The following is a 22991-nucleotide window of genomic DNA, read 5'->3' as shown; positions in this document are numbered from 1 at the left end:
GCTATACAATCTACCACCATTTCTATCACAATCACCAGTTTTAGGTGAGATTAGGAGGGATAGCACAAAATGTTGAGACAAAAAAATCTGGAATTTTTAATCAAAAATCAAACATTTCTCTTCTGTTTTAACCCAGCTAGTAGCTGGAAGCTATGTTCAGGAAATGCTTTCTATCTGCAATAGCCAGCAGAGATTAATGAAGGGACTATGTACTCTTTTAACTTCTTCACTACTTCAATAAAAATGTTCTTCCAGGACAACTATGAAATATTAAATCTAAGATACCACTCTTTGCCACTGAATATATTATACCACTACCTATAAAAAATGTTTGCCTTAAGCGAAAATTAGAACCTTTCTTCAACATTAAATGTTCAGACACTTACATATGTGTTCACTGCAGGTCAATGACGTGACAGATTTAAGGAATGAATGGAAATATAATAATAAAATTTAAAGGGGTCACTAGAAGTTCTGCAGCACCATTATTTTAAGCAAAAATTTGTATTTTCTGACAACACCAGATAATTAATTGACAGGTAGGCAGAGAAGTGGTCCCGGCTGAATGGCACCCTAGGCAGCTGCCTAGTTTGCCTATACATAAGGCCAGTCATGGTACAGTAAGCGAGACAGAGACCTTCCCAAAAAAAGTCTGGAAGACACTGAATAAAGGGATAGAGTTTCCAGTCCCTGTTGGTAGCTCAGAGACTTTAGGCCTATAATATTTTTGGTTAGGAATTTTAGGGGTCTATTTTTTTTTGGATGGTTAGTGAGATACATCCCAAAGAAGGCATTGTACTTGTTAATTGGCCTGATCAATGCTGAGTATGAGGGAATGATTACCTCTTTTAACCTTGATGATATTCCTTTGACAATTAGCTGCGCTAAAAGCATTTCCTAACAACCATTGTTACATGACAGCCAAAAGAGAGGGTGCTATCAACCCAAGTACCTAGTTCCCTAACTACATTTTTATTATGTAGAGCTATGTTGTCTTGACAGCATGCTAGGAGGTGGGGTTGTATACCAAAAGTGATGATACTACACTTTTTTCATTTTGTTTGCGCTCATTTTTCGTACACCAAGCGTTTATCAGGGAGAGTTTATTTTGGGTGTCGTAGGTGACTTAACGACCCTAACAAACTGGTGAACCAAAACACAAAGAAACACAGTCCAGGATGGAACAAAAAACACCAGAACTTAATACTGTCTTTTAGGAGGGGTATATATGGTGGGATTAGTGTTTGTAATGGTGTTTCTGAATATGTCTTTGGCTATATTCAGATGAAAGCCCTAAAACCTATTTTAATAAACCTGGTTCGTTCAAGTTCTGGTGTTTTTTTTGTTCCAACCTGGACTGTGTTTCTTTGACTTAACCCCCAGTTTGCAATTTTCTACAAACTTTATTAGCTAGAGGTCTTGAGTCTCTGCTTGGAGATCTGAGATGAGCAAACACCAAAAAGGAGAGGTTACAGCAAAGGGTCCTAGGAGATGCTGCTGGTCATTTTCCTACTTTCTGATTAAGTACTTGCAGTTCACACTGTGTGGTCCTGTCTTTCAACCAGTATGCTAACCATCTTAGCACATATGGATGATTTTTAAAGAATTTAGCTTACGCATGATGCTAGCGTGGGGAATTGTGTTAGAGGCCATAACCAGGTCAAGATGCATCCCAAGCACTGCATGGTCACCATCTATAGTTTTCCCTAAACTTTTTGAAGAAATTTACCAGATTATGTAAACAGGACCCACCCTTCAGAAAGACTTCATCCCCAACTATTTGGTTAACAGGATTTCTGATGTAACAGTCTGAATTCAATTGTAACACTATCACTACAGTCAATCCCTGTATACAAAAGAAAGAAACATACTTTGGATGAACATCAAGCAGCCTGTTTTTTAGTTATCTATTCCTCCCTTCATAGTAGAATAAAAAATAAAGGGAGACAGTGTGTGTAAAAGCAAGTAAGACTGATGTAAATAAATCAAATGTTAATTCCAATGTGTTTTGATTCTATCCTAATCAATCGACTCCAGCCTCTACAATCATAAAACGAGGGAAAAGGAAGCTAAAAAAGCAAGGGAAACCATCAACACTATACTCAGCACTGGTTCAGAATAGGTCTTATCTTACCAATATGCAACACTTTGTGAATTGACAACTATAAATCACAGATGAATAACAGGAGCTGCTGGACTGCTATACACCTTTGACAGATGAATGTGGGACGAAAGTCTGAAAATTATAGTAATATTTCTAACAGCTAACAAGTGAAACAGTTTAACAACAACTTATTAAAATAAAAAGTCAAAACGTTTTAAGAAAGAAGACAGTGACTGAATGGCTCTGTCCTTATAGTTAAATACAGAAACAAAGCTCCTTATTTATTATGTCGAGAAGTGTAAAGTTATTGGGACACTGTACGGTGAGAACAAGAATAGGCAGAAAAACATATGAGTAAAGCACCCTGCCACCTCTGTGTTGCATAAGCAAAGAGCTCGTCAGTCAGGAGGTTGAGCATGCACTACCTGAGGGTAGTCATCATGGAGCTGCCAAGGACACCATAAGGAAAATGAAGGTAGGGCACACTCCCCAATATGCATGACACTGCATTAACATTCTTGATTTTTTCACCAGCCCCAGACTAGGGTCAGGTTGACCACAGGAAGGCTAATAAGGAAAGGAGCTAGGGGCAGCCGATTTATTTAGTGCTTTTTGTTTACAGGGATGGTCCAACTGGGCACTCAGGCCTATTTTCAGCAGAGGCCCAGGGAGAAAAGCTCCATTAGAGTAACAAAAATGACAAAGAATTTACAGAGAAAAAAATCAGTTTCTGAACAGTTGAAACAGGGTTTTAGAATCATCCGAGTAATACAATTAAGACAGCGATTAATACAATTTGACTACTGTAGGGGTATTGACCATAACAAACACGTTGCATTTACATATACAGCAGCATACAAATGTCATTTACATAGCAGTGCTGAAAAGCAGTATACAGTTACAAATACAGACAGGATTTGTTTACATTTACAGGATAAGGTAAGAGAGCTGGAGAGTTTGGTGCTGGTTACAGTCTAGAGATCTGAGAGAGAGAGTTAGTCAAGGTGTGAACAAGAACAAAGCCAGGAGGAATTTAGCTGCTGTTTTAGGTTCCGCTTAAGACTAGATGCACAGCTGTCCTGTTTTAGTGGGCTCGGCAAGGAGTTCCACAGTTTGACAACATAACGTGAGTATACCAAGTCTCTAATTGTATTACGGGATTTGGAAGTTATTAGCAGGTTCGGATTATGTGAGCGAAGGCAATGTGGTGGGGAGTAGCATTTCAGAATGTTTTGTACAGAATGTCATGTGTGGTTTGTGCATTATTTTGTTGGGTCTGGGCAATAGTTTTCCTTGCAGAAGGGGTAAGGAAGGGTTTAATTCTATAAAGGGTACCAAGTTTTTTGTTGACAGACTTTATGGTGCATTTGATATGGTCATCAAAGCTGAGACGATTATCAATTGTTACACCTAGTAGGCGGGTTGTACTGTCTGGGGTTATGTGGTACCATTGTTAGAGGTTACAGAAAAGAATGGAGTAGGTGATTTATGGGTTGGAGTAAAAAGCAGTAGTTTTGTTTTTTCGGGATTCAGGAGTAGGCAGTGTTCCAAAAACCAGTTTTCAACATTATTAAAAACAGTTTGGGTGAGAGACTGGAGAGAGGGTATATTCTTGGCTGAACAGATTAAGGTGCAGTCATCAACATATTGAATACAGGTTGCTTGAGGTATGTTCATGTGTAGATTGTTAATAAATAAGGAAAAGAGTAGGGGACCTAAGACAGAGCCCTGGGGTACTCCAATATTTACTGGGAGTACAGAAGACAGATTGTTTTGCCAAAGTACTGCTTGATGTCTATTTTCCAAATAAGACCTAAACCACTGTATAGATTGAGAATCGAGAGAATGGGCCTTAAGTTTGTCTAGACGTAAGTTATGGTTAACCATATCAAAGGCTTTTGACAGGTCAATAAATAGTGCAGAGGAAAAAGAGTTATTGTTACGATTTTTGTTTATAGAGTCGGTAAAGGATAAGAGGGCAGTTGATGTGCTATGGAATGGCCCAAAGCCATGTTGGCAGTTTGCTAGTAGGTTATTTTGTAGTAAGTGGTTAAGTAGTTTGTGAATACATTTTTCCATTATCTTAGCTAATGGGGAGAGTAAAGCAATAGGATGAAAGTTAAAAAGCTCAGTAGAAGGTCCACCTTTATTGTAGGGGGATGATGTGGGATTCTTTCCATAAAGTGGGAATTTTGCCTTCTGAGATGGTTCTGTTAATAAGGATAGAGATGGGAATGTCTATGGCTTTTGCAGAAATTTGTCAGCAGAAGGAGAGCAAGGTTTCAATTTTTGAAGTAATTTACAAATGAGAGATGTAGATACCGGTTGTATATGAAAGGCGGGAGATGAAGTCTTGGGCATATCTAGTGGGGAAGCAGTGAAGGGTGGTAAGGAATTAGCTAGAGTTTGAATGGCTTCTGTAAAATAGTTATTAAAGGCGTCCGGTATCTGTTTGGAGTTGTTATGGTTGAAACCGGCTGGGTCTGGAGTAGTAGGGTGACCTGGTTGAAGAAATTTGTTTATCCCTGACCAAAATTTTTGTGGAGTTTGATGACTGGCTTGTTGGAGGTGAAGGTAGAAGTCTTTTTTGTCTCTAAGAATATCCTTCTTGGTGGCATTTCTTAGCTGTTTAAAGAGGAGGTGATCTGTTGGACATTTGGTGGCTCTCCATTTAATCCAGATTTTATTTCTAAGGAGTATCTTTTGCCTCGTTTGTTTTAATAAAAGAATATGTGCTCTTTGACTTACAAAACCTTTTGAAATGATTCCACTTACTGCATTTGTGGCATTGCTGACCAAAAGCTAAGCATTTTTCCTTTTTAGGTCATGACTTCCTCCACAATTATGACAGTTGGCTATGAAACTGGGTGGGGGCCCATTCTGTGAGTTTGCTGACTCACTCTTATGCTTCACTAAGACTGTGGGTGCTCTGGAATTTGCTAGAAAGGTACAGGGTTTTCCTGTGACTGTTCCAGGGTTTACAGTTGCTGCCATGAGCTTGGGCCCGTTTCTTTTAACCACATGCTAAATACTATCAACATGAGCTTTAGAAGTTACTGAAAACATGCATCTCTCATTTTAAGCATATTTGTGTGGTTTTCGGTAAGCTCATATAGCTGACAAATCTCAACAGCCTTATTCAAAGCTAAATCACAGTCATGAAGCAAAATCTTTCTCACAGCATCATCTTTAATACCATACACAAGTCCGTTTTATCATCCCTTAAATCATCAAATCTGCACGTTTTACATCTGTTTCTCAAATCAATTATATATGCTGCAAAAGTTTGAACGGGCTTTTGATATACTGTGTAAAATAAGTGTCTTTCCACTGTAACATTCATTTGGGGTTACACATTTTTCTAAAACTTACTTTTTAAGCACTCTGGGTCTTCCCTTGACTCAGCCGGTACAACTATTTGATGGTTTCCCCCCTCTCCTGCAAAGACAGCAGGTGCATACACAAATGAACATTCCCTTTCTATAGCTTCTGAACCAACTAAATTAAGCAGAATAAATGTCCTAGTATGGTCACCTTTGCCACAAAATGCAGCCTGTATAAAAATATCTTACTCTTCCTCAAACATTGTCCAGTTCTCTGCAATATTATTGTCAAACACAAGTGGATCAGGTTTCCGAAATCCATCTGCCATGCCAGCAAATTATGCCCAAACACAATGAAAAAAAAAAGCCCTTGTAATTATATAAGAATAAGCTGCTATATGTGCCTATAATAATATTCAAATGCACAATAAACTCTTTGGAATACTGTACTTTGCGAAATATGTTTTGAAATGGCTGCATTTTGCGAAATAACTGTACTGTAATACTGCACAAACATGATAACACTTCATACACGTCAGACAACTCAAATAACTTTGATTAATGTGAAAAAGTAGTGCTTAGCAAAAAAAATGCGGGTGTTTCCCTTATTTTATTCATTTTATGCAATTCGGACTTTATTTCAAACATTTTCAGTAGTTAGTTCGATCATTTCTGTTAACAGATCATAATTTTGAATATTTATATTACTTAGATGATATTTTCTTGAAGCTGCAAATTTCCTGCTCTAAACATTGCTTTTGCATATTTATCAAGACAAAATTACATTCTTATATCATCTGAAAAAGTTTTGACCACTTGCAGTTGAGCTATACAGTTTCACATCAACAGCAAAAAGATGAGGAGAAGTCTTTACACTTTGGTGACTTCTGGGAGCCAAATTGTAGCCATGATCTAATCTATTAAGAGGACAGTTTAATGGGTTAAGGGAAAGACAAAAGAGCAGCAGTGACAGAGTATCACCCTGGAATATCACCCTTTGAATTTTTATCCCTGGATAATTTGTCCTTTATCATGGCTTAATTGCAAAGTGGTTTGCCACTGTTTCATGGTCACTATATTGTAATCGATCAGTGTAGGGTATATCTTTATCTTACAATTTTAAGCACTTTTTTATCCATAAATGTGGGATACTGTCAAATGCTTTTTTGCAGTCTATCCATGCCATACTTAGATTCTTCCCCTTTTTACAGTTCTCCATTATGACTTTAACAACAAATGTAAAACAAATACACAAATTAAAGACTTGTAAAAAACAAAAAAGAGAGAGGCGGAATCAGCAAGTCCAACAAACAAACTATTTAATGGTTAGCGCTTTCGTCTGCCACTAATAAGCAAAGGCTTATTAGTGGCAGACGAAAGCGCTAACCATTAAATAGTTTGTTTGCTAGACTTGCTGATTCTGCCTCTCTTTTTTGTTTTTAACAACAAATGATTCTTTGTTCCACATGACTTTCTTTTGTTACCCTTTTGTTCTATGGCCATGATTGAGTTTGCTTCTAAATTACTATAAACTCTGTAAGCATCAATTCCTGTGTATAGTTTATACACCATCGAAAGGCATGTTATTGGTCTGTATTTTTTAGCACAGCTTGCAGGTATGCTCTTAAGTAGGAGCATTGTTTTCCCTGCTGTTAACCAGGCTGGTGTCTATTCAGGGGTGCGCACATAAATAGTTCTTACTCATAGCTAAATCTTCATGTTAATACTTTTAGCCAGAAGTTAGGAACTGCATCTGGGCCTGGGGCTTTTCTTAACTTTATTTCAGTGTCTCTAGCCATTATTTCATCCCATTTCATATCCTGTACATTCAAACTTCTTATTCTTTCTTTTATTTATTCTATCCATTTAGCATCTTTGTTATGTTCCACATGATCTTCATAAATATTTCCCCAAAATGTATCTATTTCTAATTTTTTTGGTGGTGTGTTTCAATTCCTTTTGCCTTGTTTCCCAATTCTCTATAAAACTTTTTGGGTCAATAATAAATTGCTTATTTTGTACTTTTCCATTATATTTTTCTGCATATCTTCTAAGTTTTTCAGCATGCGCTGATATTTTTAGTTTATTATTTGCGATAGAGCACAACAGATCCTGATCTGTTCTGATACTGAACACATTGCTTTTATCACATCTATCTTTCTGAGTAATGTTGTTGATCTGTTCTCTCTTATACACTCTTCTTACAGTGACACATCTTGTCTTAATTGCTTTACAGTTTTCTCTATTTGATACTTCCATGATGGAATTTGATTTCTCCCCTTCCTTTCCCTTACTGCCCTGTGCTTTTGTGGTAAGACTTCATCTGTTATTAATTTAGCTGCACAGTAATATATCGTATTTACTTCTGCTATAACACATGAATCTCTATGAACAGCTCTAATTACTGTGTTCATTTGTTTTATCAAACTTCTAACTTTTTTGAGTTTGCTGACTTATCTGTAGTCCAATTCTTTCATCAATCGTAATACATCTGTCCATCTCTATTAAATCCAGCAATTGTTCTCTTAGTAATTTTCTTCTAAACTGAGGGTACATTATTTGTTTTCAATTTCCTCTGGCACTCTATAGAAAGTTCCACAGTATCTTCCTATGCCATACTCCCTTCAGTTTCATCCTGTGTCATCTGTTCCTCTTTCATATGGGAAATCATTGGCCTATCACTCCACAACATTGACTGTGTCAGAGTTGCCACAGTTTCCTGTTCTTTCCCTTGTTGTGCAACTCCAACTGAATTTTTTGTACTGGTTTCCTATGGAAGGCTCCAAAATATCTAAATATGGCAACTGATCAGATGTTTCTTGCTCCACTGGTATCGCCTTTATTTGGAGAGCCACTGCTCTATCCTGCTGTGATGTTATCAAAATTTTCTATGCTAAATCCTTCACTTTGCAGGTAATCCATAAACTCACTTTCTATTTCTTTAACTTCTCCATTACTAATCCTCTTTTTTATTCTTACTCTTTTGTTTCCTTATTTTTTGTATTGTAAAATTTTCCACATCTGGATGCCTTTCCCTGTATTTCTCTTCAAGTACCTCTGGTGCTGCTCTTTCTGCACCGATTAGTTTTGTTTTCTTCTTTGCATAACTATTGAACTAATATTAAATTCTCTTTTTCTTTCCCATGTCCATATTTCTTCTTCAGATGTCTCCTGGCCCTCCTGTTTCTGCTTACTTGTTTGATTAATTGTTCCATCATACTGTAATATAACCTGTGTTAGACTTTCTACACTAAATCCTTCACTTTGCAGGTATTCCATAATTTTAACTTCTACTTCACTAATCTTCTGTTCTACATTCCCTCTTTGTGATCTTATTTTTTGTATTTTGAAATTTTCTATAATTGGATGCCTTTCCTGTATTTCTCTTCAGGGTGGGAGGATGGCATAATGGTTAAGGTGTTTACCTTGCGAACACAAGGTGGAGGGTTTGATTCTCTTATGGGGTAACTGGCTAGGCTTAAAATGGCCCACAAGGGTAGTTAGCCTAGTACTAATCTAGGAACCTAAATATCTTTGGGAATGATTTCTTTGTACTGATCAATTTGGCTTCTTCCTTTGCATAAATATTGCACCATATCAGCTCTATCTTTCTTTCCCATGTCCATATTTCTTTTTTATACCTTTCAAAAGTCTATAGATTTTATTATATTTTTGCACTTCCTCAGTCGCTTCTTTTTTCCAAATGGCGCAAGGTTTCTTGGTCTATATAATGTGTTTCATAAATGAACACACTTTTTTATTTGAAGGTTCTGACAGATTTTCTTATGGAAGTATATTTTCTTTCCTCTAATTTCTCTCTTAATCTTATTTTGACATTTAGGATTAGCTGATCAGCCTTTAGCCATGATTCTATGGAAGTGAAGGAGTCTTGGGTCATTTGTTGAAGTAGTGGAACAGAACTGAGCAAGTGATGGCTGCATCATCAGCATATTGTACTTAGGTGGCAGGTTTGTTGACTTTGTGGAGGCTGGTTGTGAAAATATTGAAAAGTACTGGGCCTAGAACTGACTGTTGTGGCACACCGACAGAAACAGGTAAAAAGGAAGGGGTTAGGGTCTGATTCCATTTTATAGCCTGTTGTCTGTTCATGGGTTCATAGATTAGTACTAGGCTAACTGCTTTTATGGGCCATTTTAAGCCTAGCCAATTACCCTGTGTGAGAAATAAACCATGTACCTTGCATCTATAAGGTAAACACCTTAACCATTATGCTAACCTCCCTCCTAAAGTAGAGAGAGCTACAGAACCAGCTAAGAGCTAAATGACACAGTGATAAGGAAGACTGTTCATTGATTAGGAGTTGGTAGGATACTGTGTCAAATGCTGTTGACAGATCCAAGAACAGGGAGGATATTTGGTTACCATTGTTTCTTTTGGTATTTACGGTTTCTGAGAAACTAAGCTGAGCTGCTGTTGTGCTGTGGTGTGGTGGAAAGTATCATTGTGTGGGGGAGTGTAGTTTGTTATTTATGAGATGGGTTAAGAGTTGGGAGTGTATGCATCTTTTTAAAATTTTGGACAGAGGGGAAAACATTGCAATAGAGCAGTAGCTGGAGAGGTCTGTGGCTAATCCACCTTTGTAGAGTAGCATATATGATTTTTTTCAAGACAAAGGGTACACAATTTTCTGAGATACATCTATTTATGAATATTGACATGCACTATGCAGGACTTCGGCAACTAATTTAAGGTATTCGTGCGGGAGTATGTCAGAAGCTACTACAGTGGTGGTCAGTTTCTGAAGCTAATTTTTGATAGATGAAGTAGGTATTTGAAAGAAAAGAGAGGGGTATTGGGAGCATTGTTGGTGATGATAAACAGTATTTTTGTTAAGAGGAGAGTCTATGTACTTGTTTTAATACTGTATGTTTGAAGGTGTGATTAGTTTGCCTTGTAATAAATGTAGGGGGAGTTTCACTTATGCTGTCTGTAAGACAGCTAAAGGCGTTTATGTTTAACATTGAAGTGGTAAGGATCCAGTCTAGTGGTGAGTGCCTGCTACTGTGTTTGTCAATTCTAGTGGGTGAGGTGATTACTTGAGTGAAACAGAGTAGATTAATATAGAGGGTAGGAAAGTCTGTGTTTTTAAGCAAATAGTGTTTTGGTACCAATTTTTAAGAATAAAGGTGATGTTCAGAGCTGTAGTAACTACAGAGGGATAAAACTGATCAGTCACATCATGAAGTTATGGGAAAGAGTAGTGGAAGCTAGGTTAAGAAGGGAGGTGATGATTAGTGATCAGCAGTATGGTTTCATGCCAGAAAAGAGCACTACAGATGTGATGTTTGCTCTGAGAGTGTTGATGGAGAAGGAGTTGCATTGTGTCTTTGTGGACATAGAGAAAGCATATGACAGGGTGCCCAGAGAGGAGTTGTGGTATTGTATGAGGAAGTCAGGAGTGGCAGAGAAGTATGTAAGAGTAGTACAGGATATGTACGAGGGTAGTGTGACAGCGAGGAGGTCTGCAGTGGGAGTAACAGATGCGTTTAAGGTGGAGGTGGGATTACATCAAGGATCAGCTCTGAGCCCTTTATTTGCAGTGGTGATGGCCAGGTTGACAGACGAGATAAGACAGGAGTCCCCTTGGACTATGATGTTTGCAGATGACATTGTGATCTGTAGTGAGAGTAATGAGAAGGTTGTGGAAACCCTGGAGAGGTGGAGAAATGCTTTAGAGAGTAGAGGAATGAAGGTCAGCAGGACTAAGACAGAATATATGTGTGTGAATGAGAGGGAGGACAGAGGAATGGTGAGGATGCAGGGAGTGGAGTTGGCGAAGGTGGACGAGTTTAAATACTTGGGATCAACAGTTTAGAGTAACGGCGAGTGTGGAAGAGAGGTGAAGAAGAGAGTACAAGCAGGATGGAGTGGGTGGGAAGAGTGTCAGGAGTGATTTGTGACAGACAAGTACCAGTAAGAGTGAAAGGGAAGGTCTACAAGAGGGTAGTGAGACGAGCTATGTTATATGGGTTGGAGACAGTGGCACTGACAAAAAGGCAGGCGTCAGACCTGGATGTGGCAAAGTTAAAGACATTAAGATTTGCACTGGGTGTGATGAGGGTAGACAGGATTAGGAATAAATATATTAGGGGGTCAGCCCAGGTTGGACGGTTGGGAGACAAAGGAGAGGCGAGATTACGTTGGTTTGGACATGTGGTGAGGAGGGATGCTCAGTATATTGGGAAAAGGACGCTAAGGATGAAGCTGCCAGGTAAGAGGAAAAGAGGAAGGCCTAAGTTAAGGTTTATGGATGTGGTGAGAGAAGACATGCATGTGGTTGGTGTGACAGAGAAAGATGCAGAGGACAGGAAGAAATGGAAACAGATGATCCGCTGTGGCGACCCCTAACAGGAACAGCCGAAAGAAAATGAAGAAGTTTATATTCCCATCCATAAGTACAATCATTTCTTTATTTACATTAGTAGAAAACCACTGAAGGATTTCTTCGAGAATGGAAGTGTTGTTGCCAGGGGGATATATATGGCAGCAATGCAAATAGTTTTGTGCTTGTTCAGATGTAGGAAAGTAATAGATATTTCTGTGCTGAGATAGTTGGAGTGACTCAGTGGCGATCTGGTGATGTTTAGTGTGTTTTTAAAAAGTACAGGAACCCCTCCAGCTTTTTTGTGCACTCTGTCATTTTTTGTTGTTATATTGTATTCTGTGTGAAGGTTTTCTTCATCTTTAGTGTTTGGTTTTAGCCAAGTTTCAGTGATGATTAGAATGTCTTGGTTGGGTGCAGCAATGCCTGCATGGAGATCTTGAGGAGATGCTTCTGAGGTTTATGTACATTCATAGTAGGTTGCGATTAGGATTAGTGGGTTGTATGTTAGTAATGGTGGGAGATGATGGGTTAGATGGGGTTTGGTTGGTTTGATGGGATGGTCCAGGATTTGAGCGGATGTCTCCACAGAGTGGGAGGGTGGAAGTGTTGTGAGAGAAGCTCTACAGCGTTTTATATTTATCTCTCAGATCTGATACGGATATATGGGTTTGGTTGTTTTAATGTAGCTGTAAGCCAAGAGGGCCTGTGTTCCTAATGGGTAGAGACTGTGCGCAATTTTTTAGTTGCTGGGTGGGTGCTGACTAGGAGTCTAGAGTTAGGAAAAACAGAGTAGTGGGGGGAGGAGAAATGTTGTAGGATACGGCAATGGTGAGTACGTTTAGTATAACTGTGAGAGCAGACTGCATGAGCAGCATATTATACATAAGTTAAGGGGAAGACAGTTATTTGGTTGAAAGTTATATGCTACTTTTGTTGGAGTTTCTTGGAGCAGGCTGGGAGAAGTGAGTTAGGTAAGCCTGTGATATGAGTTTGCAAGCTGAGGACATAGGCCAGTTGGACGTCTCAGTGAATTTGGTTGGTTGTTTTGTTGTAGGGAGTGGAGGATAGAACAGTATAAGTTTAGATGAAGTGTGGGGTGGATAGGAATAGAGGGTCGGGGAACAGAGTGACCCAAGCATAGCAAGGATGAATGGAGCAACCTGAGAAAATGGTACAGCTGTCATGGGTAAAAAAAAAAAACAGTATCTGTAAGCCAGAAAGTTATGCAGGAACGGGCAATACAATTGCACTGAAGTATTGACATGAAAGAATAAATTTAATTGTGTTATGAGTACACGGACTATTAAGGTGTGAGACAGGTACTAGACCAAAGAAGTTAGGGAAAACAAAGTTCACGAAATTGAGAAAAGAACCTTTTCTTAACTACTTTTAAAGCTAACCACATTTGAAGCCTGAAGTAGAAATTGTTTGTTCATTAGTTAGTGAAAACTTCAGGGCATGGTAAAGGGAAGAAGCAAACCAACATAGAACTGCCTTTACAGGCAAAGGGGGAGAGTCACAAAACCAGTAGCTGGAAAGTGCAGGCTGCCAGCAAGAGGAGGGTGTTGCTTATTAATTAGAGAGGGCAGAGGAGGGGAAAGAAAGCAGTTGACTAAGTACTTGCCACGTAGAGAAGAGACATTAAACTAGGTACCATTTTCAACAAAGCATGACTAGGATAACAGAATGAACAAGTAGATTTCACTTACAATGAACAGACATGTCTATACGCGTTTGTAGGGATGGAGGCTGTATTTATTCTGTTGTAGTCTTCGGGGTAGGATGCAGTCCACGACTATCTGGCTAGTGCAGGTGGCTGAGGGTGAATAGTTGGGGGCTAACTCTCCAAACAAGATAAAGGGAGAGCTGCAGAGTTAGTTTAGCTGAATAAACATTTGTTGGTTTTGCTTGATTAGTATAGTGCACGTTATCAAGGTATGGAAAAAATTCTTGGAATTTTCCTTTTAGAATTTTGTAGAGAAATAAATACCAATACGCTTCATCCCTTGCAATTACTGGGCAAGGGAAAAATGGGAAAAAAAAGCAAAACCCCAGCATCAGATATATATATATATATATATATATATATACATATGAAAACAGAATTGCAGCAGATAGTAAAGACAACCACAAGGCCTTCTATAGTAATGTAAAGAATCTCCACGGCAATACTCAGATTTTCTCTCAGCTACTGCACAATGGTACCTCCTATACCAAGCCATCAGATATTGCCAATATACTGGCCAACAGATTCAGTGCCAACTTTACCCCCCACCCCCCCACCCCAAAGGACCAATCACAATACCAGTAGATTGCCAGGCACCCAGTATTACTGCTGCACAGGTTAAAACAGCACTGTCCAAGGCCAAGAATGCATCTTCTATGGGACATGACAATATCCCTGGCTGTGTCTTACATGAACTACAGCATGAATTGGCATCTCACCTGTGTGCCCTGTTCAATCACAGCCTCACCTCAGGCTTTGTCCCTACTGAATGGAGCACTGCTGCAGTCATCCCCCTCCACAACGGAGGAGTGACTACAGACCCTGGGAACTATCGCCCCATTAGCCTGACGAGTCTGATATACAAAGCTATGGAACACTTGTTCATGGACTCAATAAACATGGATATAGGGAATCTCCAAACTCTGGATCCCACACAGTTTGGTTTTGTGAAGAGTAGATCATACCTGCTCAAGTTGGTCGACTTCTTTGAGTCAGTCACCACAGCTGTGGATGAAGTTAACGTTGTTCATACAGCCTACCTTGATCTGGCCAAGGTCTTTGAGACCATTCCCCACTCAGGAATGGTTCCTAATGGGTAGAGACTGTGCGTTGTGGGTTGTATGTTAGTAATGGTGGGAGATGATGGGTTAGATGGGGTTTGGTTGGTTTGATGGGATGGTCCAGGATTTGAGTATTTACTTCTCTGAAGTCCAGGCCAACACGAAGGAACTCTGGCTGACAAAGTTCACACATGATTGCAAGTTGGGAGCTATTATTAACTCCCCAAGTGATGCTGACATCCCACAGAATGGCCTTACTGAGACCAATGACTGGTGTCAGAACCACGGCCTTAAGCTCAATGCCAAAAAATGTATCGTCAACCCCTTTGGGAAAAACCCAGCTCCCATGAATTACCACATCGATGGTAGTCCACTGAACACAGAAGGTATTATAAGAGATCTGGGAACACAGGTTGACAACAATCTCTCTTTTGATCACCACATTGCCACTGTGGTCAGAAAGTCCTATGTGGCACATCTCATTACTAAGGGTTTTGCATCCACGAAGAAAGAGGTCATTGTCTCCCTCTACTCTTCCCTCATTAGACCAATCATGGCTGTACTTTTGCATTAGGATTTCATCCTTGTAAGTTATTTTGACTTGGATCGGATTCGGATATCTATACTACGCTTTAAAATTGATTTAAATTTAAGAACGTAATTCAACTTTACTACTAATGCACTGCACTGTAACACCTAAAATTCAAACCATTTCTCAAAATAAAATGTAGTTTCCAGTGTTTCTATACAACTTCATGAAGCATTTTAAAAACTTCTTTAACTGTTACATGTACAGTCTTAGAAAGGAGGACAAGAAAGCAGCTCAGAGCCAAAATGTGAAAGTCAGACTATGGATTAAATCTTTTCATATATATTATACTAGTAGGGTTTTTAATTAATTCACTGATCTGATTAAGTAAAGACAAAACCAGTATATGCTGTGTGGAATTTAAATTTGATAAGGGATCATTCAGTGTGGGGAAAAAAAGAAAGATTCAATATTGTAATGTGCGTGGTTGCGACTATACGTCATTTGGAAAATCAGTTCAACACTAAACTGATTTTTATTATGCTAACAAGGATTTTCTTTACATAATTATTGCATGGTTAAACTGTGAACATAGCAGAGCAGGGAAGAAGCTGAAGAGAAAGTGTACTACTTGCGACTTTCACAAAAGCGTGGTTGTGATAATACGCAAGTACCGAAAGAATACAATGCAATGTTATCAAAATAAATATCTGCAAACCTGTTCAATTAAATGTATGGCCTTCCATTTTTCAACTTGTGCCCCAGCCAGAAGGTGACAAATTTTGTGGATCCCATGCAAGAAAGGCAACTATGGTGTACCACCATTAAGTAACTAAAAGAAAACTGTGAGCTACAGAAAAAAAAGATATATTCTGCTGACTGTACTTTCATGTTCTATGTAGTACTGATATCCCTACATCAAGCTAAGAGATAAGTAATACTTTATGATTTATTTTACGACAATATGACATTGAGGAGGAAGCCATACCAATATGATTTTATTTTTCAGCCAAGGCTTCTTTCCACAATGTACCATGTTGCCACACTACAACATAAAATTTTCCTAACTTTTCCAATCTCTTTTCTCCATAATTTGGAAAAGTAATACATCAAATTAATATTTTCCTTATAGTATATTTAATCATAGTGTCCAGAAATTGTTTATTACAATTATTCCCTTTGAATGACTGCAACCTATAAACTCTAAGTCAATTGTTATTGTTATTTTGCTGATACAGAAATAAACAAATAAATAAATAAATACATGAATGAATGACAAAAGACTTGTCAAAGGGCTCTATAATTCTCATTTGCAAGTGTTCTTCCCCATTACCCATCAGCTACAGATGTATAAGTTCCTGTCATTCACATCTAACACTCATTTCAAAATATAGTAACACAGCTTAATGCAATGGACCAAAAGCCCTATCAAAATGTTGCAGCAAATTCCAAAACAAAACAAGTTTTTTTTTATATAAAATGATATGTAATCAGACCATAACATCAAATACTGATTGGAACATAGGAATATTTATTATAAATCATGCCATTTTATTTGTACCATTGTGGGCCTGGGTTAAAGGGACAGAAAAGGCTACAATGTGAAAAGCTTTACACAAGTCTAGAGCATCGCTTTAAGGAGAAGTAACAAAAAGAGCAAAGTAAACGACAGTCACTTGTAAAAAAAAGTATGTGTAAACATAACGTTCTCAACCATGCTGCTGGCACATGGCAATGAAAAGCAAACCACAATTAAAATATTGCCTGGGGAGTTAAAAAGGTGGTCCTGCAAGCAGAGACCTGAAGTAATAAAGGATAAAGTGGATGGCCAGCGTGAGATGAAGAAATGTATATCAGTTGTGGGAAAGGGGGGGGGGGTGCTGATGAAGGTGAATAGAAGGAGGAGGCTTGGGAGGGTACTAGTGATGAATAAAAAAAACTATTGCATTTAATGATAACTAACACAATATAGTAAACTAATGAAAAAATAATCGGCAACTTCTAAACTGGAAAATCAAAAAGAACATACTGAACTTTACTATAAAAACTGAGATGACGAGCATATACACCAGAATACTTTCATGCATACACTCACTTTTTCATGATAATCATGACAATTCACTAATTAGACATACATAAAAATATTTTTCTCACAGGCAATAATGCCCTTCTAGCCTGCCAACATACCAACACATAATTTCCCACAATAAGCATCCAGGCTGCTCTTAAAAATACCTAAACTAGTACTTGCTTTAATGTAAAGTAGTAGTCTATTCAATGCATCTCAGAAAACCAATTAGTTCTTCTTTCGGCTTTTCCCGGTTAGGGGCCGCCACAGCGGAACTCTGGTCTGCTAATGATTGGCAGTAGATTTTTTTACAGGTGACAAGGTGCCAGCTTGACGCCCAACCTTCAACGAAGGCACGCCCATTCTACGCATGTCTTTTGAACGCCGACTGCGGGAAGGACATGCACACTCCACACAGTAGGCACTCCCGACGAGAATCGAAGGGGAGAACCTCTTGCTGTGAGGCAACAACGCTACCGCTGCACCACCGCAGCTTATACAGAAAACCAAATAGTACACTTCTCATTTCTACAGAATCTTCTACATAGGTTGTCTGATGGTTCTCTACTACTTCCTAATAACCTAAAACATTCCCACAGGTTGTTGTCTCTAAATGCCCTAACTACCTGAACAAGGTCTCCTTTTAAATATGTATATGAGACACTCTACAAGTTCAGATATTTTAGTCTTTCATAATAACTTTCCTATCCATGGATGTCTTTTGCACTGCACTGTACTCCTTTCAGTTTACTTATGCTTGTTTCCATATAAAAGTTTTCCACATTGTTATTCCATACTCAGGTTTGAGTCTAATGTAACTACAAAACAATGACTTTATCATTTCTGATTTCTTAGACCTTATAAATCTTTTTATACAACCTATAGTTCTATAATTATCATTAACCAACTGGTTGATATGATTAGAAAAACTCAAAGCTGGAACTACCTCTATACCCAGGTCCTTAAATGAATCTACAGTTTCAACCACTGAGTTTTGTTTTAAATATCCACCTTTCAATTAAGGTCTCTCAAATCTTGTATGCTTGGTTTTTGATGTATTTATCAGCATATTATTCTCCTGTGCCCAAATGGTCAATTTAGTCAAGTCATTTTGCAGACATGCCATATCTGTAACACATGTAATCACTTTACCCATTTTCAAATCATCATCTGCATACAGATAGTAGAACACATCAGATAAAGAAAGATCCAATCTAAACAAATATGGGCCTAGGATAAAGCACTGTGGGGCACCCTACTGCAGCCACAAATTTTACCTGTCCAATTACTATATGAAACATGCCATTTCCTATTTGTAAGACATGCAGCTATCCATCGTATCAAGAGTACATCAATACCCAATTGTGCTAATTTATTGATCAGCGTTTTGTATATTACCCTGTCAAATGCTGAAGTTAAATCTACATAAATTACATCACAGTATAATTTTTCATTCATAGCTGTTATGGATTGGACATGCTAAAATTGACACTAGGCGTGAGTGCGTGTGTGTGTGTGCCTTCTGTGGAAGGTTGGGTGCCGGGCTGGCAACTCGACACCGTAAAAACTCCACTGCCAATCATGAGCGAACAAGATGATCTGCTGTGGTGACTCCTAACTGGGAAAAGCCGAAAGAGAGAGAGCTGTTATTATATTGCATAGAACATTATGTTACAGGTGGTAATAGATCTGTTTTCAACATATGTATGCTGGTTGATTGATTTCAAGTCCTAGAATTACCAGTTCTGACAATTTATCTAATATAACCATATCCATTATTTTTCCACAACATGAAAATAAACTTATGGGTCTGTATGACTCTGGGTTTGTCCTACTCTCCTTTCCCTTAAACACAGGTTTAAGAAGTGCATGTCTCCAATCCTGAGGAATCTTCCTATATTGTTTAGAGAACAGATGCCTCATATTACAGTTTAATACTTAAGCTAGCTCTCTCGTTCAAAGCTAGTTAGATGAAAAAGCGGGCATTTACCTTTTTCTATAAGCCACACTACTAAATGGCAACATTTGTTAGAGTTCAGAAAAAAACTGCATTGGCAGTGAAACACTACATGAACCTTTGAAAGATAGCACTTTTAAACTTGGTTGCCAGTAATGATTCTCAAAATGTCTCTCACAGAAATACTGCTGTTCTGAAACACAACACCCAAAAGTCTTACTATAGTTTGCTCACTGCATACATTAACAGATTTTAATATACATTACACATGCATTATTTAACAAATCTCATATAAATTTATTCTAAAATGTTTCAGTAATAATGCTTGCAAAGGATGAATTGTGCCACTTTAATGTTTAGAGAGAGAATGGTGGATGATTAAAGTCAATGCAGTGAAGGTGGGTGCTAAACCCTTCTAAAGCAGACATAGTAATTTTCTCAAATATATGTACTTAAAGCGAGCTCATGCATGAGTGGTACAATATATATTGCTTGTGATAAGTACAGATGATATACATAATCACTTCATTTGTGTATGGACAGACAGTACACTTCATTAACTAAAATGTTTTCCTTTCTCTATCTCCTTGCTGATCTTGACTTTGTCACCTGCACCACTTCTTATCCTTTCTTACTTACTTTCAGCACTTACTACCACATATCATACAGTTTTCTCACATATCCATTCAACACTTTTCCTCTAACCATCTTACCACTCCAAAAGGTATTAAAATCTTTAATCTCAAGTACCTTCCCCGAATTATGGAAAAGTTCTGCCAGCATGTCCTTCCTAAAACTCCAAGTTCATGTTCATCAGAACACTACAGGTAGATAGTGACACTGTCAGCTCTCTCTAAATTACTACAAAAAGCTAGGACTACTCAAGCAGCACATAAACTGGAACAAAATAAACCCTGTTGTCCCAAGCAACATGGATTCAGGAAGGACCACAAATCTACCATATATTTAAAAAAAATGGAGGCAAACTACCTCACTGATTCATTCATAAATTTGTTTTCTAATTCCTGTTTTATCTTATTCAGGGTCATGGGAGAGGCAGATCCTCTCTCACCAAGCAAAGGGTGTAAAGTAAAAAAAAAAAAAACAGTCTTGGACAAGAAACCCATCCAGCAAGTTACAACAGTAACAAATGCAAATCCAGTCAATGCATTTGATACAAGGTCCCATGAAAAATTATTCCAAAGAATCGTTTCATCCAAATAATGCTACTCTACTATAGTTCCAGCAACATCTCAAAAATGAAATCCATAATTTATATTGCAATCTAAATCCTCTAGTCATCTCTCTACCACTACTGACAGGAGTCCTGCAAGGCTTGGTACTTGGAGCTTTACTCTCTTCTCCAAAAGCATCTCTGAATTCTGTTAACAAACCACTTTCCCCTCTGCACTAATAACGTAGTTCACAAATAAATATGAAGCATGTGGCACAGAAGACCAATGAGGAGCATAGCTCAATTTCACAAATGCCCCAGAGCACTTCCTGGTTACGTGACTTGCTTAGCTTTGCATAGTAGGCAAAGGGATTCTGACAGAATGCAACCCTGGACTACTGGAAGCAGCTTGATAACAGATCACTGGCTTAATCATCTGCTTTAACTTACACCATTATTAAATAATCTACAAAGACCTTATATTAAAACATGGACCACTTTCAACAATGACTAACTTATTTACTTATGGGGGCTATATTTATTTGCTAAATATGTAGCTGGATTAATCCAGGGGTCCCTTTGAACCATAACCTGGGCCAAACAGCAACAACAAGAATAAAACTTAAGGAAAAAAGTGAATTTTTACTACAATCAAAATACAACAAGAAAAACAAATAATAGGGTTAAGGTGTGCATAGGCAATATATGGCGAGATGTACAAATACTCCAAGTCAAAAATGACGCTGCTGACCATACAAACAAAATTTGCAAAGCAAACCACAATACCGCAAATCCCCTCCAATAGGCATTCCCACAGAAAAGATCTCTGGATTCAAATTTAAATCTTCAATCAGCTTTACCTGCATGCTCTACATAACACTGCCATAAACTTTATACTACATTCTGCATATAATAACTGACTCAGAAATACACTCAAATTGTAAGCTGGACTTAACGGTGTCTGTGTATTCATGTGCTTATCTCCTAAAATGAAACACCAGCACATCTCTCTCTCCAAGTCAGCATGCTGCCCATTGACCTTTAAAAGCAAAACATTCTAGACACCTTTATGTGTAAACCATTGCATCTCAATCACTGCCCAATTTCAGTGCACGACTTCAACTCAAACACATTTTCTAGAAAGCTGTGTTCCACAGCCACATTTCAAATCATACTTAGCAGCCACTTAACCTACATTTCTAATGTGCTCTCTATGGTCTCACTATCAAAGATACATTACCATTCAAACAACCTGTAAAAAAAAAAAAAAAAGCTGTCTAGAAAAGAAGAAAAGCCATCAAACTGCACATTTTATAAATCATGGAAGCCACCAGATAGGAAATATTCTCTGACCAAAATTATATTCTTACAAGAGGTATGCCATTTGTCACTTGCATGTTTTATAAGCTATCAGAACTATGTTTATTGCACTTACCGTCTACAGTGATGTGGAGCTCTAGTTGTTTAAACACATTCCGCATTTCTCCATATGGATCTTCATTATTCCAAAGCGAGAGATAATATTTTCTTCCACCTACCAGTGGAGTCTGAGATACAGAGTTTGCATAAAATAGGTTTCCCTGAAGGCTAAAAACGTTAGGCAATGCACTTAAATCAGAAATACTACACAATATTGGAGAGATATTACTTCCCAATTCAACTTTTTCAATGGACAGAAATCCGTTGTTTATTCTTTTCTCATCATACACGTAGCAACATTGTTTAATCTTGATCTCAATCCCACACCTGAGGGAATTTGTATGCACCACAGCGTTCAAGTCAGGAGCAAGGAAACACTTTGTCTGAAGTTCCCCGTCAGTGAGGGTAACATCATACAAGTAAGAAGCAGACACTTGAGATGGTCCAGGCTGGGATGGAAGGCAGGTATCAGACAGGTACCTCTGCACAGCCACAACAGCCAGGGGTTCACAGTCCTGCACATTAATGCGAAGGCTGGTGGAATGCACCACTTTCTTCAAGATCTTCACTAGGGTAGAGTTTCCTTCCAGAGTTGCAACAGCTCTACTACAGCAGAGCTCTGCTCCTAGCATCACTGTAACAATATGTTAAAACGTCAAAACTTAACCACAGAAAGATTTTTAAGTCGCATCTCCTTAACTAATGTCACGACTCCAGCTTCAAAGTGCCAAATTTCATTCAGGTGACATAAAGTCCGCCGCCATCACATAAAAAAACTGAAAAAAAAATTTTGCAGGAGTGTTGGTTTATGTTTCGTATTCCACTGCTTATAGTGCTGTCAAAGACAAATAGTAATAAAAAAGAAAATGCAGGGACTTAGAAACCGGTATCTTCGGAAGACAAAGGAAACAGCTATTTAATGCGTTAAAAATAAAACAATGAACAAAGAAATAAATAATAGGACATACGTATTTACTGTCCATGAAGTATCCTGTTAAAGTTTTGTTTACAAGAGCATCTTTTTTTCTCATTTTACGATTACAAAACCCAACTTCCCATAATTCTTCTTGAAGTTTCCACCCACTGTCTGGGCACCCAATGAGGAAGTGTAGATGTGCCACAGACCGGAAGATCGCGTAATAAGACCGCACCATTTGAAATCGACATTTCGGAGACTGGAAAGTTACTCACTGTAAAACGCACGCGCAGTGGGCAACCTAGCTTAGCTTCCCGGCACACTCATTTCTCTTTTTTTCTCAGGCACAAATTTTACCATACCTCTCA

At 38.3% G+C, this 22991-nt stretch overlaps 1 protein-coding gene across 1 annotated transcript in view; it reads right to left on the bottom strand.

The window, feature by feature from the left end:
- Positions 1–22775, bottom strand: part of RADX (RPA1 related single stranded DNA binding protein, X-linked) — an 804920-nt gene extending 782145 nt beyond the window's left edge. The window contains exon 1 of the mRNA XM_044057246.1: positions 21724–22775. Within this exon, the coding sequence (XP_043913181.1) occupies positions 21724–22339 (616 nt within the window). The 5' untranslated portion in view covers positions 22340–22775. The remainder of the gene's footprint in view (positions 1–21723) is intronic.
- Positions 22776–22991: the final 216 nt, after the last annotated feature.

The sequence above is a fragment of the Protopterus annectens genome, chromosome 15.part0, assembly GCF_019279795.1.
Source record: "Protopterus annectens isolate FY-2018-M chromosome 15.part0, PAN1.0, whole genome shotgun sequence".
In the NCBI taxonomy this organism is placed as follows: Eukaryota; Metazoa; Chordata; order Ceratodontiformes; family Protopteridae; genus Protopterus; species Protopterus annectens.
This window is presented reverse-complemented; position numbering and strand designations above follow the sequence as displayed.